The sequence below is a fragment of the Chinchilla lanigera genome, unplaced genomic scaffold, assembly GCF_000276665.1.
Source record: "Chinchilla lanigera isolate Chin_1 unplaced genomic scaffold, ChiLan1.0 scaffold00022, whole genome shotgun sequence".
Taxonomy (NCBI): domain Eukaryota; kingdom Metazoa; phylum Chordata; class Mammalia; order Rodentia; family Chinchillidae; genus Chinchilla; species Chinchilla lanigera.
The window spans coordinates 682136-699792 of record NW_004955423.1 but is presented as its reverse complement, the minus strand read 5'-3'; the positions used below and the strand labels follow the sequence as shown (position 1 = coordinate 699792).

Below are 17657 nucleotides of genomic sequence, written 5' to 3'. Positions count from 1 at the left end.
GGTCCTCCCAGTTTAAAAGTCCATAAGTCAATAAATGAGGGCTCACAGTGATTTTATCTTGGTCTCTTAGGGACCAGGAGGCTCTGGCTGGCATCTGGGTTGTATTAACTGTCACTGTTATCTCTATGGATTCTGCCAGCTGCCACTCATGCAGACAGGAATGGATCAGAGGTCTGGTAGAGATGTGAAGAGGTGGGATGGTGACATGGTAGGAATAAAAGACTATAGATGTAGGATGAGAAGTTTTGGGCTCAAGCTACAAATCTGACCATTAATACTCTGATTCATTCAGATTTTCTGTTTCTCCTTTGTCGCCCAAAGGCACAAAGAATGCAAGGTGCTTATTATTTAGAGGTCAGACACCATAGAGGAGAATTTTCCTGCATTGTTTTGTGACTCTTCCCTTAGACTTTCAAGACAGAGCTGCTGTGTGTACGGGGGCGGGGTGAGCAAGCTGCAAGCTCCAGCACCATACCAGCAAACAGAAGTCCTGAATCAGAATCCTCTGTGACCTTCAGAAAAATCTGTTGAGAAATGAAAAGAAGAGAATTGGTTTATGCATTTCACTTTCTGAAAAATGTAACTGCTTCCATTCTGTTGGATACTGCTTCATCATGGGAAGAAAATATATTATGGCTGTTTATCTAAGAACACAGTCTTATATAAATGTAAAAATGTAAGCACACCGTAACCACAACTACGTAAGTATGTATGCATGTGGACAGAGGCAGCAGGAAGTGATCCAAAAATGAAGACAGTTGCTATGCTTGAGTGGGGAATTATGGCTTTTTGTTTTATAAAACTTTACTCTAGTGTTAGACTTTTACAAAGAACTCCCTGTTCTGGCACCAGACAGAAACCAGTTGAAACCTCTGCTTTACCTCTTCCAGGGGAGTGTCAGAAATTCCAAAGCTGCTCAGCCCCAGGTCCGCCAGGGTCTCCTCCAGCTCTCTGAAGAGGCTGGCATATGCCCTCTGCTTGAAATTCTTATTTGGAAGAAGGAAGATAACTTCTTGACCAATGCATTCCACCAGCTTTGCCTCTGGAACATGGTGGCGAACCACATCCATCAGCTCATTCACATCCCCTAAGACAAGAAAAAACACCTGATGCCGACTCTGTTTTTGAGAACCTGGAGGATTGAGATTTCCCAGATCCCTGCTCTCTTCACCTCCCATTTCAGGAAGGGGCATTTTGCCGGTCAGCAATGACTCCTGTGGGGGACTGGCTCTCATCAGGTTTGTTTTTAGTTGGCTACTGAGAGGCAGCAGCGGACAAGTGAAAGCACTGTCCTCTGGCTAACTGCAGTCTCTGGGAGACCATGTCATGTCCTTAGGCCAGTTTCTGCCTTTGTTCAGTCAAATACTCTGTCGCCTCAAGCTACGGTAACTGGGCAGGTCCTACCTTTGTTTTCTCATCGGTGAGAGGGGGAAAATGGTAGCCACTGTGGTTCACTATCTTTCACTGGCCACGTAAGGGTTAAGTGAAAGTTGTTTTCATTTTTCTGGTCTGGCTGAAGCAAGCTCTAGGAGACTTGCCCTAGATGCATTCCTGAAACAGGTGATCAAGCTGAGACAGACAAATCCCCTTCCTAAATCACACTCCCATGCCCGGGCTCGGAGGGCTGCGCTATTTCCCTTGCAATTGCATCTCCCTCCTTAAACAAAACAATGAAGCGAAACCAAACGAAACCAAACGAAACAAAACAAAATAAAACACAACACAGCAACAGCTCCCAGGACATGCTCCTAGGGGCATGGTGGCACAGACCATGGACAAGCATCAGATATAAATATTTGTACCCTCATACAGTCAGAACTGAATTCTATGCACAAGCATGCGTTACTTTAAAATTTAAAAATCTAATTTAAATAACTTTAAAGCATGCGCTTAAAGAGAGATCGCTCCTTTGCACATTATCTTATTTCTAAATAAGATTTGCTAAAGGGAAAGGGCTTCTGTGAACTCAGAACATGGCTCTCACAAGCAGCTCTCTTAGGAGCACCCTGTGAATTTTTTCTTTCTTTGTTTTAAAAAGAGCCATGTGGAGAGATTTCACGGCTTTCAGCAAAGATCCTCTGCTTAGCTGGATTAGAAGGCTTGCCGTATGTCAAACCTGCAAGCTGGCCTTGACTGTCTGAAGTTCTGGGATGACCTCATGCCGGGGGTGGGCAGTTTCTATGTGAGGAGGAAACTGTGCCCCAGTACCGCTGTCGGGGTCAAGTTCATTGTTCTCGTAGGAAGGAAATGGAGCCTGAAGCCACTGGATTCCCAGGAATTGCGTCTTAGAAGTGTGTCAGCCTTTTAAAAGTAGCACTTGAGGCCAGCAGGGCCCTCGGCTCTGGCAGGGAGGTCTGCAGGCGTGCGTGCGTGTGTGTGTGTGTGTGTGTGTGTGTGGTATGTGGGTGTGTGTGAGTGAACAGCCCTCCATGGAGTTAACTGGGGATTAAAATGGTCCTCCCTCCCTGATTTGGGGCCTAAGTACTTACTACATTTCTCACCAGTGACAGCATTCCTATTCTACACAAAGAAAATCTTGCCTTAGAAATAAAGTCATATTTTAAAAAAATCATCCCAGTTAAACTGACTCTTTTTCCAACTTGATTTTGGTGGATCACAGTAATTAACAACATTGGTGTTAGTTTTTTTTTTTTTTTTAAGTCATTTTCTTAACCAGGCTTGCAAAGAAGAATCCTCAGAAAGCTGGGAAGATCCACAGTAAGTAGGCAGGGCCCAAGACACAGAAGGGTGTCATTCTAAACAGCTGTTTTCTGTTCACTTCAGATTCTGTCAGCGCAGAGGGTAGGGTGGAAATATTGGTGATGGAACTCCGGGCATTGTCCCTTATATTTTAAGCATAGTGCATATATATTGTCTGGTTTTATTGTTTTACCAGATTTCACTAAACCTAAATTCTTCAGGTTTAGAGAAAAATCTGTGCTAGATATGGTCCTACTTTTTTTTCTATGATAAGCAAATATTTTCCTTCTTTCATTAACCTGGGTCAGTACATAAGACTAGATTATAGAGCTGTGGTATTCCATCTGCCAAGACACCTCCACAAGTGACACGGAAGTGAGCATTAGTGGAGGATGGAGCGTGTTTGCAAGCTGAGTTTCTGAGCTCCAATCCTCCACAGCAATAGCCTCTTCGCTGTATCTCCCCGGAGGTGGGGGTGCCTGTGAGAGTTTCAGTGCACCCTAACTCCAGAGAAAATCACTGGAAAATTGGGAAGCTAAGGGGAGAGTGAGGAGTGTCACAGGGGTGTGTGAGATTGCACAGATTTGCCATTCACGCATATATCTGATGCTTGGAAAGTTCACCATCAAGAGCTATGAGGCAGCACCGTTCCACCAGAGGGCGCAGAGGAGCAGCTCTCAAGTGGCTCTGCAGACAGGAATGTTCCCCGGGCCAGAGCAGAAGAACCCCAGGAATGGAGGCTTAATAGGGATGAGGGCACAGAGTGAACAAAGCCTGGATTCCTCATTAAAGGGAGAGGGCCCGTAGGTGCATGACTTTTAAATCTTGTTGGGAATGAAGGAAAGAAGAAGAGGAGAAAGAATCTAAAAAAAAAAGACGAGCCATTGCGTAAGCTTAGGCCTGAGAGGAACACCCAGTGTTTTCTTTGCACCCCCTCAAGTGCCTCAAGCAGGACACACCCGGCAATACCAGGCAGTGATCGCTGGGCCAGAACCGAGGTATGGCCTGCCTGCGCCCTTACCGTCCAAGACTTGCTCTGCAGTTATCTCATCGACGCGGGCTGGACACCTGACAGAGAAACCCTTAGACGCACAGCTGCAGGTCCCCTGCGATAGATGGACAGGAGTGACTGAGAAGGTACACATTGCTTCAGTGACAGCATCTCCCTAAGGCCAACTGCTGTCACCATGTGCTTTGTTTATTTCTTACTGCCAAATGTGGTCAGTACATTTTTTTCTTTACTGCTTAATCTATTAATTCATCTGAGAAGTTTGAGGGTGTAACTTTGATTTTATCCTAGAGAGTATGTGAGTCAGGCACAGAGAGAATCAAAACCACAGAGGATCCCTTTGGCTTGTCATTAATCAAGTGACAGCTGTAGGTTCTGCCTGTGTGAGACATTCGGCTCCGCCCTCCGCATGGATGTGCACTGGGCTGTAGAAATCTTCCCAGGATGGGAAAACCCGTAGTGCTTAAACCGAGACATAAATAATGCTACAGTATAATATGTGGGACATTTTGAATGTGAGCAATGCCTGTTCTCAAGGAGCCCAGAGCACATTCATAATACCTTATCGTACACTGCATCTTTACCACATCCCTAAGAAGCAGAGGCACAGATCATAAGTTTTGTTTTTCAAAAAACAATAGCAAGAAATTAAATTATTTTTCCAGGACGACACAGTTTGTACACTTTGTAGCCCAGACCTGAACCTGAGTCTCCTGAGATGCTGAGTGGTCTCAGCCAGTTGGTATTTTTTGGCTTCACCATTTTTAGGTGACTTCCAAGGAGGCCTTTCCTCTGTTTTCATTTTCTGCTAGGATTCAGGTTTAATTAGCAAACATGAATGTGGGAATGAGAAAGAGGAAGCTTACGCAACTACTCTTAAAGCAATTGGACCTTACAAGACACTTGCTTCTATGCTGCGACAAACCACTTGTGTAGTTTGGACTACTGGTGAGTAATAACTCACCAGTTGTTTCAAGTTGTTTGAAACTAGCTGTATCATTTGGGGTGAAGCTTTTTTGTAGGAGGCTTCAGAATGTGTTTATCAAAATAGCCTGCAAATGCCCTCAGAAATAAGCTGATTCTGATTGCTAGAGTTGGAGCATGCAGAAATGCCCAGAGCAGCTGCTTGTCTCCCTTCTTACCCAGGACGAGCTCTTCTTTGGGCAGACTCCTACCTCACAGCTGCCTCCTTGGCTTTGGATGTTTTTCATCTTGCGCACCAAGGTCAAGTAGAAGCCTGTGCCAAAGCAGTTCTTCAGGAAGAGTGGGGTGCCCGAGCAGTAAAGCCTTCCCTTGGAGATGATGGCAATGCGGTCCCCAAGGAGGTCTGCCTCATCCATGTGGTGGGTAGACATGATGATAGTTCTCCCTGCGGGGTAGGGAAGTCAGGGGAATCACAGGCATGCAGTGGATAGGGTATGGCTGGCAGTGGGTTACAGCAATCTCTTGGTTATATGGTCCCAAAACCAGGAGATAATAAATGAAAACAAACAGACTAATTCTGCAGCAAGTTTCAAAACACTAGAATAATAATGACAACAACTAACATTCATAGTGTCCTCCACGCTGTAAAGCACAGTCATAGAAGGTGTCTTTTCGTGGGATATAAGGTTGACTCATTCAAATAAATCGCCATGCATGGAGCACATTCATTATTCTCAGGCAGTATCTATTGAGTTCCACCTTTACACTCTCTGTGGATCACGAAGTGCTGCGTGTACAGTCTTTGTAAGAACACACACGGACACACTCTTACTAATTGGAAGTGTCACTAAAAGAAAGCAGTCACGAGGATTTTAGGATGGCGAATCTCCAGGGAAAAGCACGGGGAGACACAGTGCACACAGGGAGAGGGGAACTCTCTGGCCAGCACTTGAGTCACCCTGTCACTGTTACGGGCTCACTGCATTCTGCCTGCTGTCTCTTCTGGACCTGAGCCCCCTGGAAGGAGCGGGGCTAGAGGAGAAAAGGTCTCATCTTGAGACATCTGTATCCGCAGCTGTTTGTCCTCTGCAGCCCTGAACACTCAACACAGTGCCCTCACACCTGGGCCTAAGTGGCCGTCCAACGGCAAGGGAGCTCTGGAGATCTTTTTGGTGACCCGAGTCCCCTCAGGCGGGGGAACTTTCACGTAGAGCTGCACCCATTGCTCCAGATAGAGGGACTCCAGGTTGAGTCCTTCTATGAAATCGGCTCTCCCTCATCAGTGACACCCTGCTTATTGTTCTGTAAAAATCTCAGGAAGCTTTAACTTAAACTTAGATTCGCTGGAAAAGCCCCATGTGACTGTAGTTATGGCCCCTGGAGTACTTGGTTGCAAAACGCCAGGGGTAAGAGCATGGCGCCCACAGGGAAAGCCTTGCAAGAGCACAGAGCACTGGGCAGTAGCCATCACCTGCACGGTACTTCAGGAGCAGGTCCCAGATGGAACGTCTGGAGTACGGGTCCACCCCAGAGGTGGGCTCATCCAGAACAACGACCTTGGCATCTCCCACAAAGGCAATGGCGACGGACAGCTTTCTCTGCATGCCACCTAGAGTCACAAGGAGGACAGGGGTCACAAGGGCTACGGGTGAGAAAGACAAAGGCGCAGGCTGGCGGCACGAGGGGCCCCTGGAATCCAGCAGTGGTTTGATGCTGTTCCCTTAGATTCAAAACCCCAGTACTATTTAGGCCTCATAAGGGTGGGAAAGGAGACCCTTGCCTCCTAGGACCTCACCATCTGAAGCCCATTCTTCTGTTTTAGTTTAAATACATAAACAACAAAACAAATAAAGCCCAGGCTGCTGCAAGACAGTGCTCCATGTGGGAAGTGAGCCAGAGGCGGCTGCTCTTGGGTTCTCAGAATAACTTCACAGAAGCTTCCAACTCTTAGGTGCTGTTAGTTACAAGCACCTCCACCTCCCAGGCTCCCTGGGAAGCAACGGCCTGCCATCCGCGGCTCTGACTCCTTCCACTAAGGTACCAGAGAGCTCCTGAGCTTCTTCGTTCCTCTTGTGGTGGAGGCCCGTGTCCTCTAGCATGGCCTCCATCTCCAGCTGGGCCTCCTCCCAGGACTTCCCTTTCAGCTGGGCGTAAAACAGGATGTGTTCAGCCACCGTAAGGCTGCAGGGACAGGAGAACAGGAGAAGCAAGGGGCTCAGTAATTCTACCTCTCACAGCTAACTTATGTTATGGAACTAAAGATGCGTACGAAGGCTTAGCGACCAAAACGTTCACTGAGGTATTGTTTACGATACAAAAGCAACACAAACAAGCAACACTAAGTATTTAATAAGAGGATGGCTTGCCTGGTTCATTCATCTGATGGAATAGTATGTGAACATTAAAATTCTTTTATAAAGGGATATATAATGACATGAAAAGATATTCATAATATCTTTGATTTTAAAAAAGCAATCACATTTTAAAAAGTCAGATTATAAAATTCTATGCATAGTTTTATTCTCCTTTATAATTTTAAAGTATATATGTACATACACACATACATAGGAGAAAATCCTTAAAAATTATATAGCAAGGTGTTAACAATATAGTTGTCTCTGTGTGGTAAAATTACTGGTGATTTTTATTTTTTTCTTTTTATTTAGCTATCTTTATTTCTTCCTCCCTTGCTCCTTCCCGTCCTTTCACAATGACTTATATAGAGAGTTTTAGATAAGAAATATAAGATGTGTTAACTGGAAAATAAAAGAAACTGAAAAGCTCCCAGCAAAGTCATTCCATAAAGCTGTGACTTAAAATGGAAAACAGTTCTCCTCTCTTTGGCCCTTGACAGGAAACATTTCAGAGTTGACCAGGGGGACCAAGGATCTGCCACTCTGTTAGAGAAAGATGGTGTCACTCTGAGTACCAAAGCACAGTTCCATGCTTGGAGGGACAATTCTCATCGCAAGGACTTGGGAAGAGCGTCACCACCTGTATTCAGACCAGGATCCCTGAGCTGAGCTCTAGAGAACATGTGTGTTGGGGGATGGGGGCAGGGAGGGGGCTGGGGACATCTCAGCTTCTGTTTTACTTACTGGTGGAACAGGATGTTGTGCTGTGGACACATGCCAAGGCTCTGCCGGATTGCATCCAGGCTGGTTTCAATGTCCTTTCCTCCAATGAGTACGGTCCCTGATGTCGGTGGCAACAGACCTGTCAGGATGGACCTGCCAGAGACAGTGTAGGGGCAGGAAAGGTGGCTTTTAGTAACTTGTATTGGGACAGCCGTCACACATGGGTGTGGGTGAGGACTGTCACAGTGACTCCTGCCTCTGGCTCTGAATTAAACCCCAGACCACCAGTACTAGCTGTAGGGTCCAGGTGTCCCATACAGGGCATAGCACCAGTATGTGCGCTCAGGCCCTAATGTAGAGAAAGGAGGCAGGTGTGGTCGTTTCTTCTACTTGTTTCCCAGTGCTCCCAGGCAGGCAGCAATGGGCCTCTGGGATCCCAGCCTCATAATGTCCACTTGCAGCCCCACCCCACCCCACCATCACAGTGCCTGGTGCTAAGAGAGGCTTAGAGAAGGTGTTCAGTGCATGGCTTCTTTTTTGCTTGCTGTTGAGCAGCGGGGGATATTGAAAAGCTATGTGTCACCACTAGAAGTCTGAGTCAGGCCTGGATAACAGCAAGAAGCCCATGTACACCTAGGTATTCAGTGTGTGTCTGTTGATTAACTGATTGAAGCGAGGCATGGGAATAATTACCAATAATATCACCTTTGGATTCAAAACATGAAATGCCCAATAGCAATGTTGTTGTGGTTTGTAAAATGGGAAAAAAATGACTCCTACCTGTTGGGGTGGTTGTGAAGATTAAATGTATTAAGTCGTGGATTACATTTAGAACAGCACAATGGAAAGTAAAATTCAGAAATGTTATTGCCATTATTACTAAGCATTATTTCAGGCCCCAGGGGAAGTTGCATTTCTGCAGTTGATGAAGTAATGTGTTTGCCTTTGAGAAGTCTTGGGGTCCTGGAAGGAGCTTCCAGGTCTCTGATTGTATTCGTTAATAAGGAGAGGAATCCGATGAATTAGCACCACCACACCCAGCTGTGTCTCTGAGTTCTGATAAAATCTCAGGCTGAACTTGTACTTAGCAGCTGAATTTTCTGTTGATCAACCACTAGAGGGAAACAGAACCAAGTATAATGGCACCAGCCCCACATTCCATTCACACTGAACCGCCCAAGAACACATTCCACTGCAGGGTGTAGACTGCTTTTCCTTCCTGGGGCTCTGCAAGAAGCCAAGGACTTGAAGACTAGCACAGAGGTTGCTGTCCCCTGAGAGGCCAGCATGGGAAAACTTGGTGGCTACCTTTCCCTCAGCCTTGCTTAGGCCCCATAGAGAAGAGTGGGGAGCCCCTGAGTTGAGGAGTTCACCCAGAGCCTTGCATCCTGCCTGAACTTAACCTTTGGTGGCCAAGCTGTTGCCTCACCCAGAGACCTAGGTAGAGACTGCATCCTTAGTACATACTCCAGAACTAAGACCAACTCTTATCAGAAACCTTGTGCCAGGAGTAAAGCCTGGCTGATAAGTGGTGGGAAAAGGAATGCTCCTTAAAAACAAGCAGCACTTGATAGCCGGGCGTGGTGGCACACACCTGTAATCTCAGCACTGAGGCAGGAGGGTTGTTGTGAGTTCGAGGCCAGCCTGGGCTACAAAGTGAGTTCAAGACCAGCCTGAACTGCTTAGTGAGACCCTGTCTCAAAAAGTCCAAAAAAATGAAAAAACAAAAAACAAAAAACCCAGAAAAACAAGCAGCACTCTACAGACCTTGGGGCACGGGTGGGGTGGCAATGACCTTGGCTCTGTCACCACCATGGTTGACAGTAATGCTGGAGAGGCTTGGGATGAGGAAAAGGATCCACACGCAATAGTGGCGAGAGGACCTAGCTCGTGTGCCCACTGAGCCACTAAACTTGGAAGCTTCAGAAATGTCCTTCAAACTCTTGGAATGTCCAGCTGCTCAGCACACAAAGGAAGAACTAAACTTACACTATCTCCTCTGTGTTGCTTTTGCAAAGATTAAATAAAACAATGATTGCGAGTGAGCTCTGAATAGTGCAGTGTGCTTTACAAAATTTTGGGTCCCCAAATGTAGAGCGTGTTTTGCCACTAAAATTCAGTGGGAAGGAGGAGACTGCAGGTAACAGAAGAGGAGAGAAGTCGGGGAATGACAGGGTGGCGTGGCCCTCCACAGCCTCTTTTGCCAGAAGACTCACAAGGTGGTGGTTTTCCCTGCTCCATTGTGACCAAGGAATGCGGTGATCTGGTTCTCGTAGAAGGTAATGTTAAGACAGTCCACAGCTGGCCGGCCAGAGCTCTCAAAAATCTTTACCAGATTCTTCACACATACCCCAGGAACCAACCCTGGAAGCTCACGTTCAAAGAAGGAGTCTTAGAGGATAAAAACCAAACATGATATAAATATAATGCATTAATGTAGTGCTTTTCTGACCACTGTCATTTGCCTGTAATTTCACCTGCTCCTATGGCTTCAGCTTTGACCTTTGTTAGAAAGACCGGAATAACAGTGGTTATAATGGTAGTGAGTGTTTATTTAGCAATTACTATGTACCCAGTTCAGTTTCAAGTGCTTTCCAAGAATTACCTCATTTCACACAACAGCCCTATGGGCTGGTACTTACTAGGCTCATTTCTATAGGTGAGGACACTTAAGATAGGCAGACATCGTGTCCTACCAAGCTCCCATGGCTCATAAGTAGCAGTGCTGGGACTGGAACTCAGAGCCCATGCTCATCACAGAGCTTTCACTATCGACACACAGAGTCGGCCCTAAGCACCATCTTTGATCCCAAGTCCCTTTTCCAATAGTCTACAGAACTCCGCATGGATCTCTGGTGGCAACTCGGGCTCCTCACATTCTCCCTAACACAACATTTCTCTCCGGGCTCTCCAAGCCCATTCCTAGAGCCCCATTCTCTTAGGCAATCCAGGCTGCTGTCTTTGAGTCATTTTGATTACGGCTGACTTCTTGCTCCTCAGAACTCCGGGACAGTCTGCTCTTCCTCACCACCATTCCTCAGACTCCAACTCCCCTTTCTGTTCTCCCCAGTGCAGACCCTCGGTGCACTCTCTGCTTCGCCCTGACGCCCAGCATCTCCCTTCTTCAGTTCCTCTCATATAGCGCAGTTTCTGTCAGTACTATAGTTCTAAACATCTGCTTCCTTGAAAACAAAATAAAAAATTTTAAATTCTATTGCTTCTGTGAGTGCCTCCTGGCCTTGCCTATGGGTGAGATGGAACTAGCTTCCCCAGACCCCCGATTTCAGCCTTGCACTACCATTCTGGAAGGAGGTCTTCCAGAAGCATTGTTGCCTGCGATCCACCTCTGTGAGGAGCTGCAGGTCTCTGGCTTCAGCTTTGTGAAATTGGGTCTGGCGAGTGTGTGGAGGCTGGACCCTCTCATGGAACATCAGGCAAAGCCAGAGACCCTGGGCCGCTCTAAACCCATCCACAGGGAAATGCATATACTTGGCAATGAAAACCTGTGGACGAAATACAGCACTTGTTCAACAAAGAGCAGCAAAAGCTAGAGACAGCAGGCTGGTGAATCTGGTCCATTAGTCCAAGAACGATTAGGTAACTTCCACTGTCAGGAAAGGCTTTGATGGTTTGAATGAATGGACTTCTACATTTGTGACCACGAGTGAAGTGCAGGCAGCTCCTCTCAACTCTCCTTCCCCTTGCACACAGAAGCATTTATTTTTGTCTTTCCTTATAACTCATATCCGCTTTAAGTCCCAGTGACCCAAGTCATTGTTCTTGCTAAATCCTCGGAAGTCAGCACATTCGTGCAACTCACTTGGGATTTGCCTAACAAGGGCACAAACACACTACATACTTGGGCTTTGCTTTCTCTAGGAAGTATGCGTTAATGTCTGGGCCAGACCACTCATCCCCCACACGTGCAGCTGGGCCCTAACTTTAACACTAGTCAACGGAGGGAGTCAGTTTCCTGGGCTTCATTTCACCCGTAATGCGGTGTTTTGTTTTGGCCCTTTGTAGGGTTCAGAGTGTTTTCCTTGCTTCTGTTCTGTTCTTTTTGGGGGGCGGGGGGTTACCATTTATTCCTCCTGGGTGGTCTGGATCCTCCATTTCCTCTGTTATGGGTTCAGTCCTTTCCAATGCTCTTTCTTCTCTAGTTGAACACCCTGCACCAACCAGAAGCCCATGTTACTCTCTCAGTGAGAGCTGAGGGAATTAGTCAAGGCCAGAAAGGAGGAGAGAAGTGGGGGAAGCAAATGAGTTTCCCACCACCAGGGGACGACAGCTTGTTCAGAAGGCCACGCCAGCATTCCCATGAGACGAGCCCCCCCACCACCACCATGTCCTCCAGCCTCTGACCTGCTGCCGGGCGGCACTGCTGATTGTGCAATGTTCCCCAAGCCCAGATTTGTAACCGGCATTTTGGAAGCAGGGAATTTTGCCCCATCCTGTGGAATTATTTTGTTTTTTGTTTATTTGTGGTGCTAGGGTGAAACCCGGTGCCTCCCACATGCTAAACAAGCACCATATCACTGAGCAACACCCTTAGCGCTAGCGTGATCCCCTTAATGTGCCAGAACAGGCCCACAGTGTCAGAAATCGTGATTAAAAAACAAGCACAAGATTGGATTTGGAATGGGTTCATTTTCTTTCGCTCACCACCAGTTTTTTGCATTCTGACCTAACCTGAAACATATCCAAATCACGGTGAACCTTGAGTGAAAGTCCATCCGAGGTGATATGATGGGCAGGCAGCTCGTCAGAGCTTTAGAAATGGGTCCCATGGGAACCCCCGTATCTGGATGTTCAGGTGTCTTGAGATCCAGAGCAGGGTAGAGCGTGGTGGAGGCATAGGCCTGGGCAATTGTGAAGTGTCGGAGATGTCTGCACGGAACTCCTGAACTTTTTTTTTTTTGGTACATTTGGCATTTGGTCTAAAAGGACATCAAGATATCCTGGAAGGGGAAGATAGGCAGAAAAGCCAGCCAGCCAGCCAGAGAGGAAGCAGAGGCAGGAGGAAGCCATCACCACCAAGCTCCTCAGGCTGCGGACCCCAGTGCACATGCGCGAGCAGTGTGTTTTCTAAATGTAGCAGCAGACCAGGGCCTCTGTGGCACCACCCTCTGTGGATTTCCTGGATCTAGTACGGTGCAGGCCGCTGCCTGGTGGTTAGGGTCATGCTACCCCCAGTCCTTCCATCTCTGTTTCCTGTGGAATTTTTCAATCCATTCCCCACAACTCCTGTGGCCACTCTACTAATACCATACTGCATGCAGGTCTAATAAAATAGCAAGGGGAAGTAGCCTTCTAAACAGTCACCGAGCAAATTCCTTGTCAGGGAATGTATTCAAGCTCCAGATTTTGCCCCCAGTAAACCGTAGGAGTTTGTGAAACATACTGATATGTCTTAGCCTCCATTTCTTCATCTGTGAAAAGAAGGGATTAGATGGAAAAACTCAGCTGTCTTCTGATTTAGACAGTATTAGGGATCTTATTCAGTCTAGCCTATGAGACAGGTTAAAAATATTTGGCTTCTGCCAGCAAAATATATTATTTATTTATTTATTCATTTATTTTTTGAGGCAGGGTCCTGCTATGTAGTTCAAGATGGACTTGAACTCACTATATAGCTCAGGCTGGCCTTGAACTTATGGTGATCCTCCTGCCTCAGCCTCCCAAGTGCCACCATGCCCAGCTATGATTTACTCTTGAAGGAGCACATTTGTTCTAAGGCGTTTAAAAGCGGAGTATCTCTTGGGATTGTAGAGAAGGGAAAAAAGCCCACAAATTCTGACATTAAAAGTATTCCAGCAACACATTTCTGAGTTGAAAATTCCCACTTATGACGGGATTATTGCTTCATTATAGTGGAAATGTAAACCTTAATAGACAGACAAGATGTACAAAACCAAGAAAAAATAGTGGGCTATTAGAAGCGGTGTGGTTTCCACCATTAGGAGGAAAAGGAAGAGAAGGAGGAGGAGGGGGAAGAAAGAAAGAAGTGACAAAAAGACAAGACAAAACAAAACAGAAAACCTACCCAAACCTTTTAAAGTCCCTAGACTAAGCCCCTGGAGAAAACATGGATCTATCTCAGTGCTTACGGGAGAAATCTTGGCCTAAGTCCAATAACTCAAAGTAAAGTGTAGGTAGATATGCAGTCTAGATTGGAAAATATTTCCTTTGCTTCCAGACCTTCCCAGGTGTAGGAGAGACTGTAGTGACAGCTCTAGAATTTTTCTGCTTTCCAAGAACTCACAAGAGTCTGTGCTTTGCCAGGTGTGGTGGCACATGCCTGTAATCTCAGCACTCGGGAGGCTGAGGCAGGAGGATCGTTGCAAGTTCAAGACCAGCCTGGGCTACAAAGTGAGCTCAAGGCCAGCTTGAAAAAAAGAGTCTGTACTTTTCCCACTTTTACTCTCCCTAGGCCTTCTTTTTTTTTTTTTTTTTTCCGGTACCAGGAATCAAACTCAGGACCTTGTACTTGCCAGGCAGGCACTTGTGCCACTAAGCTATATCCCCAGCCCCTAGGCCTCCTGTTTTGCTTAGGAGGAAAGGTAAATTCTATCTAAGGGACATCATGGGCAAATGCCCTTTTAATCTCCTTTCTGGTCACAGTGGAGTAGGGTGTGCCAAATTCCTGTGCAACTGGCGTTCTTAGAGGAAGATGGCCAGGTAAAGACAGACACAGAGAAATGCCATCAGAAGATGCAGGATTAGAGTGATGTAGCTGCAAGACAGAAGAATAAAAGGAAAGAAAGAAGATTAGAAGATAAGAAAGTCTTCATCTTGGGAGAAGTTAATTTATAGTTGAAAAAGCAGAGAGGAATCAAAGGCAGGAGAGAGAGGTTGCAGGGGAGGAATACAAATCTTCCTTCATGAGTCTCTGGTTTCTGCTTTAAACTGAAAAATTAGAAAAGTTGTTTGAACCTCAAATGCTATGGCCTTCTTTTAACAGGGCGTCTACTCCACGGGGACAAGCTATTTGTTGATTCTTGGCCATTCACCCTGGCCCAGTGATTGAAGGCTGGGGTGCCAGAGGCTCTGATGCTGCGTGGCATTTGGTGGTGCGGTTGGAGCAGCTGGCTTATCCAAAAAGATGCCCTTGACATAAAGTGCCACCTTGACAGCCCACACAGAGCCCAGGGAGCTAGTTTCAAACCTCAAGGTTTTAAAATTTTAAATAACTCACCTTCTCCGCCAAGCCAGTAAGACTCTTGCAGAAGGAAGTACCAGGGAAGTGGGGTTCCATAGTCCCCTGAAAAAAAGAAAGGCAAATAAAGAGAAAAGAGCCAAAATAATCTCCCTACCCCACTGCACCACAGTTCTATAAGATCTAGAATTTATCTGAATCCAAATTACACTACATATATTTGTAGTTCACAAGCTATTACTTACCCACAGAATGGCTGTCAGAAAGACTATCTTTTAACATGCTTTAATTCAAAAGGTCAGTTTTTGGGAGGGGTGTTGTTTCCAGCAATGCTAAGACTGATGATCTTGGTTAATGCTAATTTTCCAAGGAATTAAACCATGTCCTTTTCCAGAAGTCACCAGATAGCAACGGTGATAATAACTAGCATTTTGGGTGCTTTTGTCAGGCCTTGCTGTAAGCACTCTCAATGAGTTAAATAATTTAATCCTCAAGACAATCTTGGGAGATGGTAGCAATATTAATGTTGAGGATGTGGAACCTGAGGCACGCTGAGATAAAGCCCTCTACCTCCAGGTCACAGGGACTTAAATAGAAATGTAGGAATTCTAACACAGGCAACCTGGTTCTACTATCATTTCCCTTAAACCCTCATTCTTATGGATCCAGCTGGGTTTTAAGAAAAAGAACTCCAAATTTTGAGTTCAATTTTCTTTGCCACCTATTCCTCCCTACAAAATGTTGGTTTTGTAGAAACACGGTTTTCACTTTGGGAGTGTAGCACGTTCAAGGCTGTGGGTTTGATCCCCAACACACACACACACACACACACACACACACACACGTAAAACACTGTTTTCATTTTTAAATATTTGTCATATGTTGACTTTTGCCACCACTGGACTGAAAGTTCCATAGGGCAGACCTGGCTCTATCTTTTTCACCCCTTGATTCCCAGGACCTGGCCCTGCTGGGCCTCACACATAGGTACAGCTCAGTAAGTAGTTGTTGACCAAAAGAAATGAAAACTTTAGTTTGGCTAAACAAAGTCCTTGAATTGTGTGCAATTCTAATTGTATTTCAACTAATTTTTACTAAATCTCTTTCCAGTGGCACAGGGAGATGCAAAAAACAGGCTGATGAATTTCAAGTGTCTTGCTTGGGTCACTGTCGTGTGTTGAATTATGTCCCTTTCCAAAAAAACATTTTGGGGTCAGTGGTTTTATACAAAATATACTTGGTCTTTTAGTCCCTAATCTCTGTGCTGGGATTCCAGTTTTCTATCCTTCTGTTACTCATAATGGGCCCCATTCTCCACCATATCTAAATTCTTGCTAATGAGTGATTCCAGGTGGGGCCTCAAGATAGCGTCATGAAGGGAGCTGGTCAGCAGAAGCACCAAACGTGGAAAAAAAGAAATTTTAACTTCAACCATCAAACTCTGGAGGAAGAAAGGGGACTAGAGATTGGGTTTTCCTCGAACAGGAGTTGGGGAGCTTCTGTGTTGGTGGACATACTTTGGTGTTGGGCCAAGGGACGGTAAGCTCTGCGTGACCCCTCGCATCGCTCCCAGTCAGCTGCAATTGGAGGCAGAATCCTGGCAGCACATTTGCAGCCGGCTTCTGAACTGAGCGAATCTTATGGCATCGAATTTGTGGCAACTGCACAAATTCTGGATGGTGTCAGAGAGTTGGTTGGTGTTGGAAATACATATACAGTTGGTGTCAGGGCAGTGTCAGGAGAAAAAGACAGGTATCTCAGAGTGTGGCCTTGTTTGGAAATAGTCATTGCAGATATGTTCAACCTAAATGAGGTAATGCAGAGTAGGGTGTGCCTGTGTTCCAATATGACTGCTGTTCTCATAGGAATACGGCCAGGAAAGACAGACACAGTGAAAACGCTGTTGGAAGATGCAGGATCAGAGCGATGCATCTACGAGCCAAACAGAGACCTAGATTACTGAAAGATCTCCAGAAGCTAGAACAAGGCAAGGAAGAATCCTGGCCCAGCAGGTTTTAGAGGGAGCCTGGCTATGCCAATACCTTGATTTTGGATTCCTGGCCTTCACGACCGTGAGATATAAATTTCTACTATGTAAGCCACCCCGTGTGTGGTACTTTAAAGAGCAGTTCTTGGAAAGCAATGCACTCGTGCTGCTAGGATCTGAACCCAAGCCTGGGCACAGAGCCTGGCTACTTCTTCCTCTTCAAAGCCGCAGCCTACTTACTCCTGAGAGAGGGCAGTTTGTCCCTCTAAGGACCAGGCCCAGCCTCACTCTTCTCTGCTTGCTTTTGGCCACAGCATCAAGAGCCAGGTCCACTTGCCATAGCAAAAGGAGGTTCCTGGTTGCCATGGAGACACTCAAGTAAAGATGCTGTGTCTCTAGCCCTAGAAAATGCCAATTTGAAGGAAAATCTGATTTTCTACAAAGTAAGTAGAGAACTGTATGAACAGCTACCTTTGATTCAGGAGCTAATTTTCCACACTGCAGAGTAGGTATTATTCAGGGTCCACCAAATATCAGGCACTATTTTGGGCAGCAGGACTATCTACTGGACTATGTGCCTGCTTTGTGGGCTTGTTGTAACAATGGTAGAGAGTCAGTAAATACACACATATAAAGGTAGCACATGTCAGGTGATGATGCTTATCAAAAAAAGTAGGGAAAGGGGATGGGGGCACTGCAGAGATTTTGTTTATATAGTGATAGATGTCTAGATATCTTCAGCCTGGAAAGATCCTTGTGGTAGCTGGGTGTGGTGGCATATGCCTGCAATTGCAGCACTCAGGA

The 17657-nt window shown here is 46.0% G+C and overlaps 1 protein-coding gene across 1 annotated transcript in view; it reads right to left on the bottom strand.

The window, feature by feature from the left end:
• Positions 1-17657, bottom strand: part of Abca4 (ATP-binding cassette, sub-family A (ABC1), member 4) — a 126605-nt gene that overhangs the window by 38910 nt on the left and 70038 nt on the right. The window contains exons 17-26 of the mRNA XM_005385003.2: positions 14906-14971; positions 11790-11879; positions 9927-10101; positions 7732-7863; positions 6675-6814; positions 6105-6242; positions 4885-5078; positions 3722-3806; positions 882-1087; positions 476-524 (exon numbers count right to left, since the gene is read on the bottom strand). Of these exons, the coding sequence (XP_005385060.1) occupies positions 476-524; positions 882-1087; positions 3722-3806; positions 4885-5078; positions 6105-6242; positions 6675-6814; positions 7732-7863; positions 9927-10101; positions 11790-11879; positions 14906-14971 (1275 nt within the window). The remainder of the gene's footprint in view (positions 1-475; positions 525-881; positions 1088-3721; positions 3807-4884; positions 5079-6104; positions 6243-6674; positions 6815-7731; positions 7864-9926; positions 10102-11789; positions 11880-14905; positions 14972-17657) is intronic.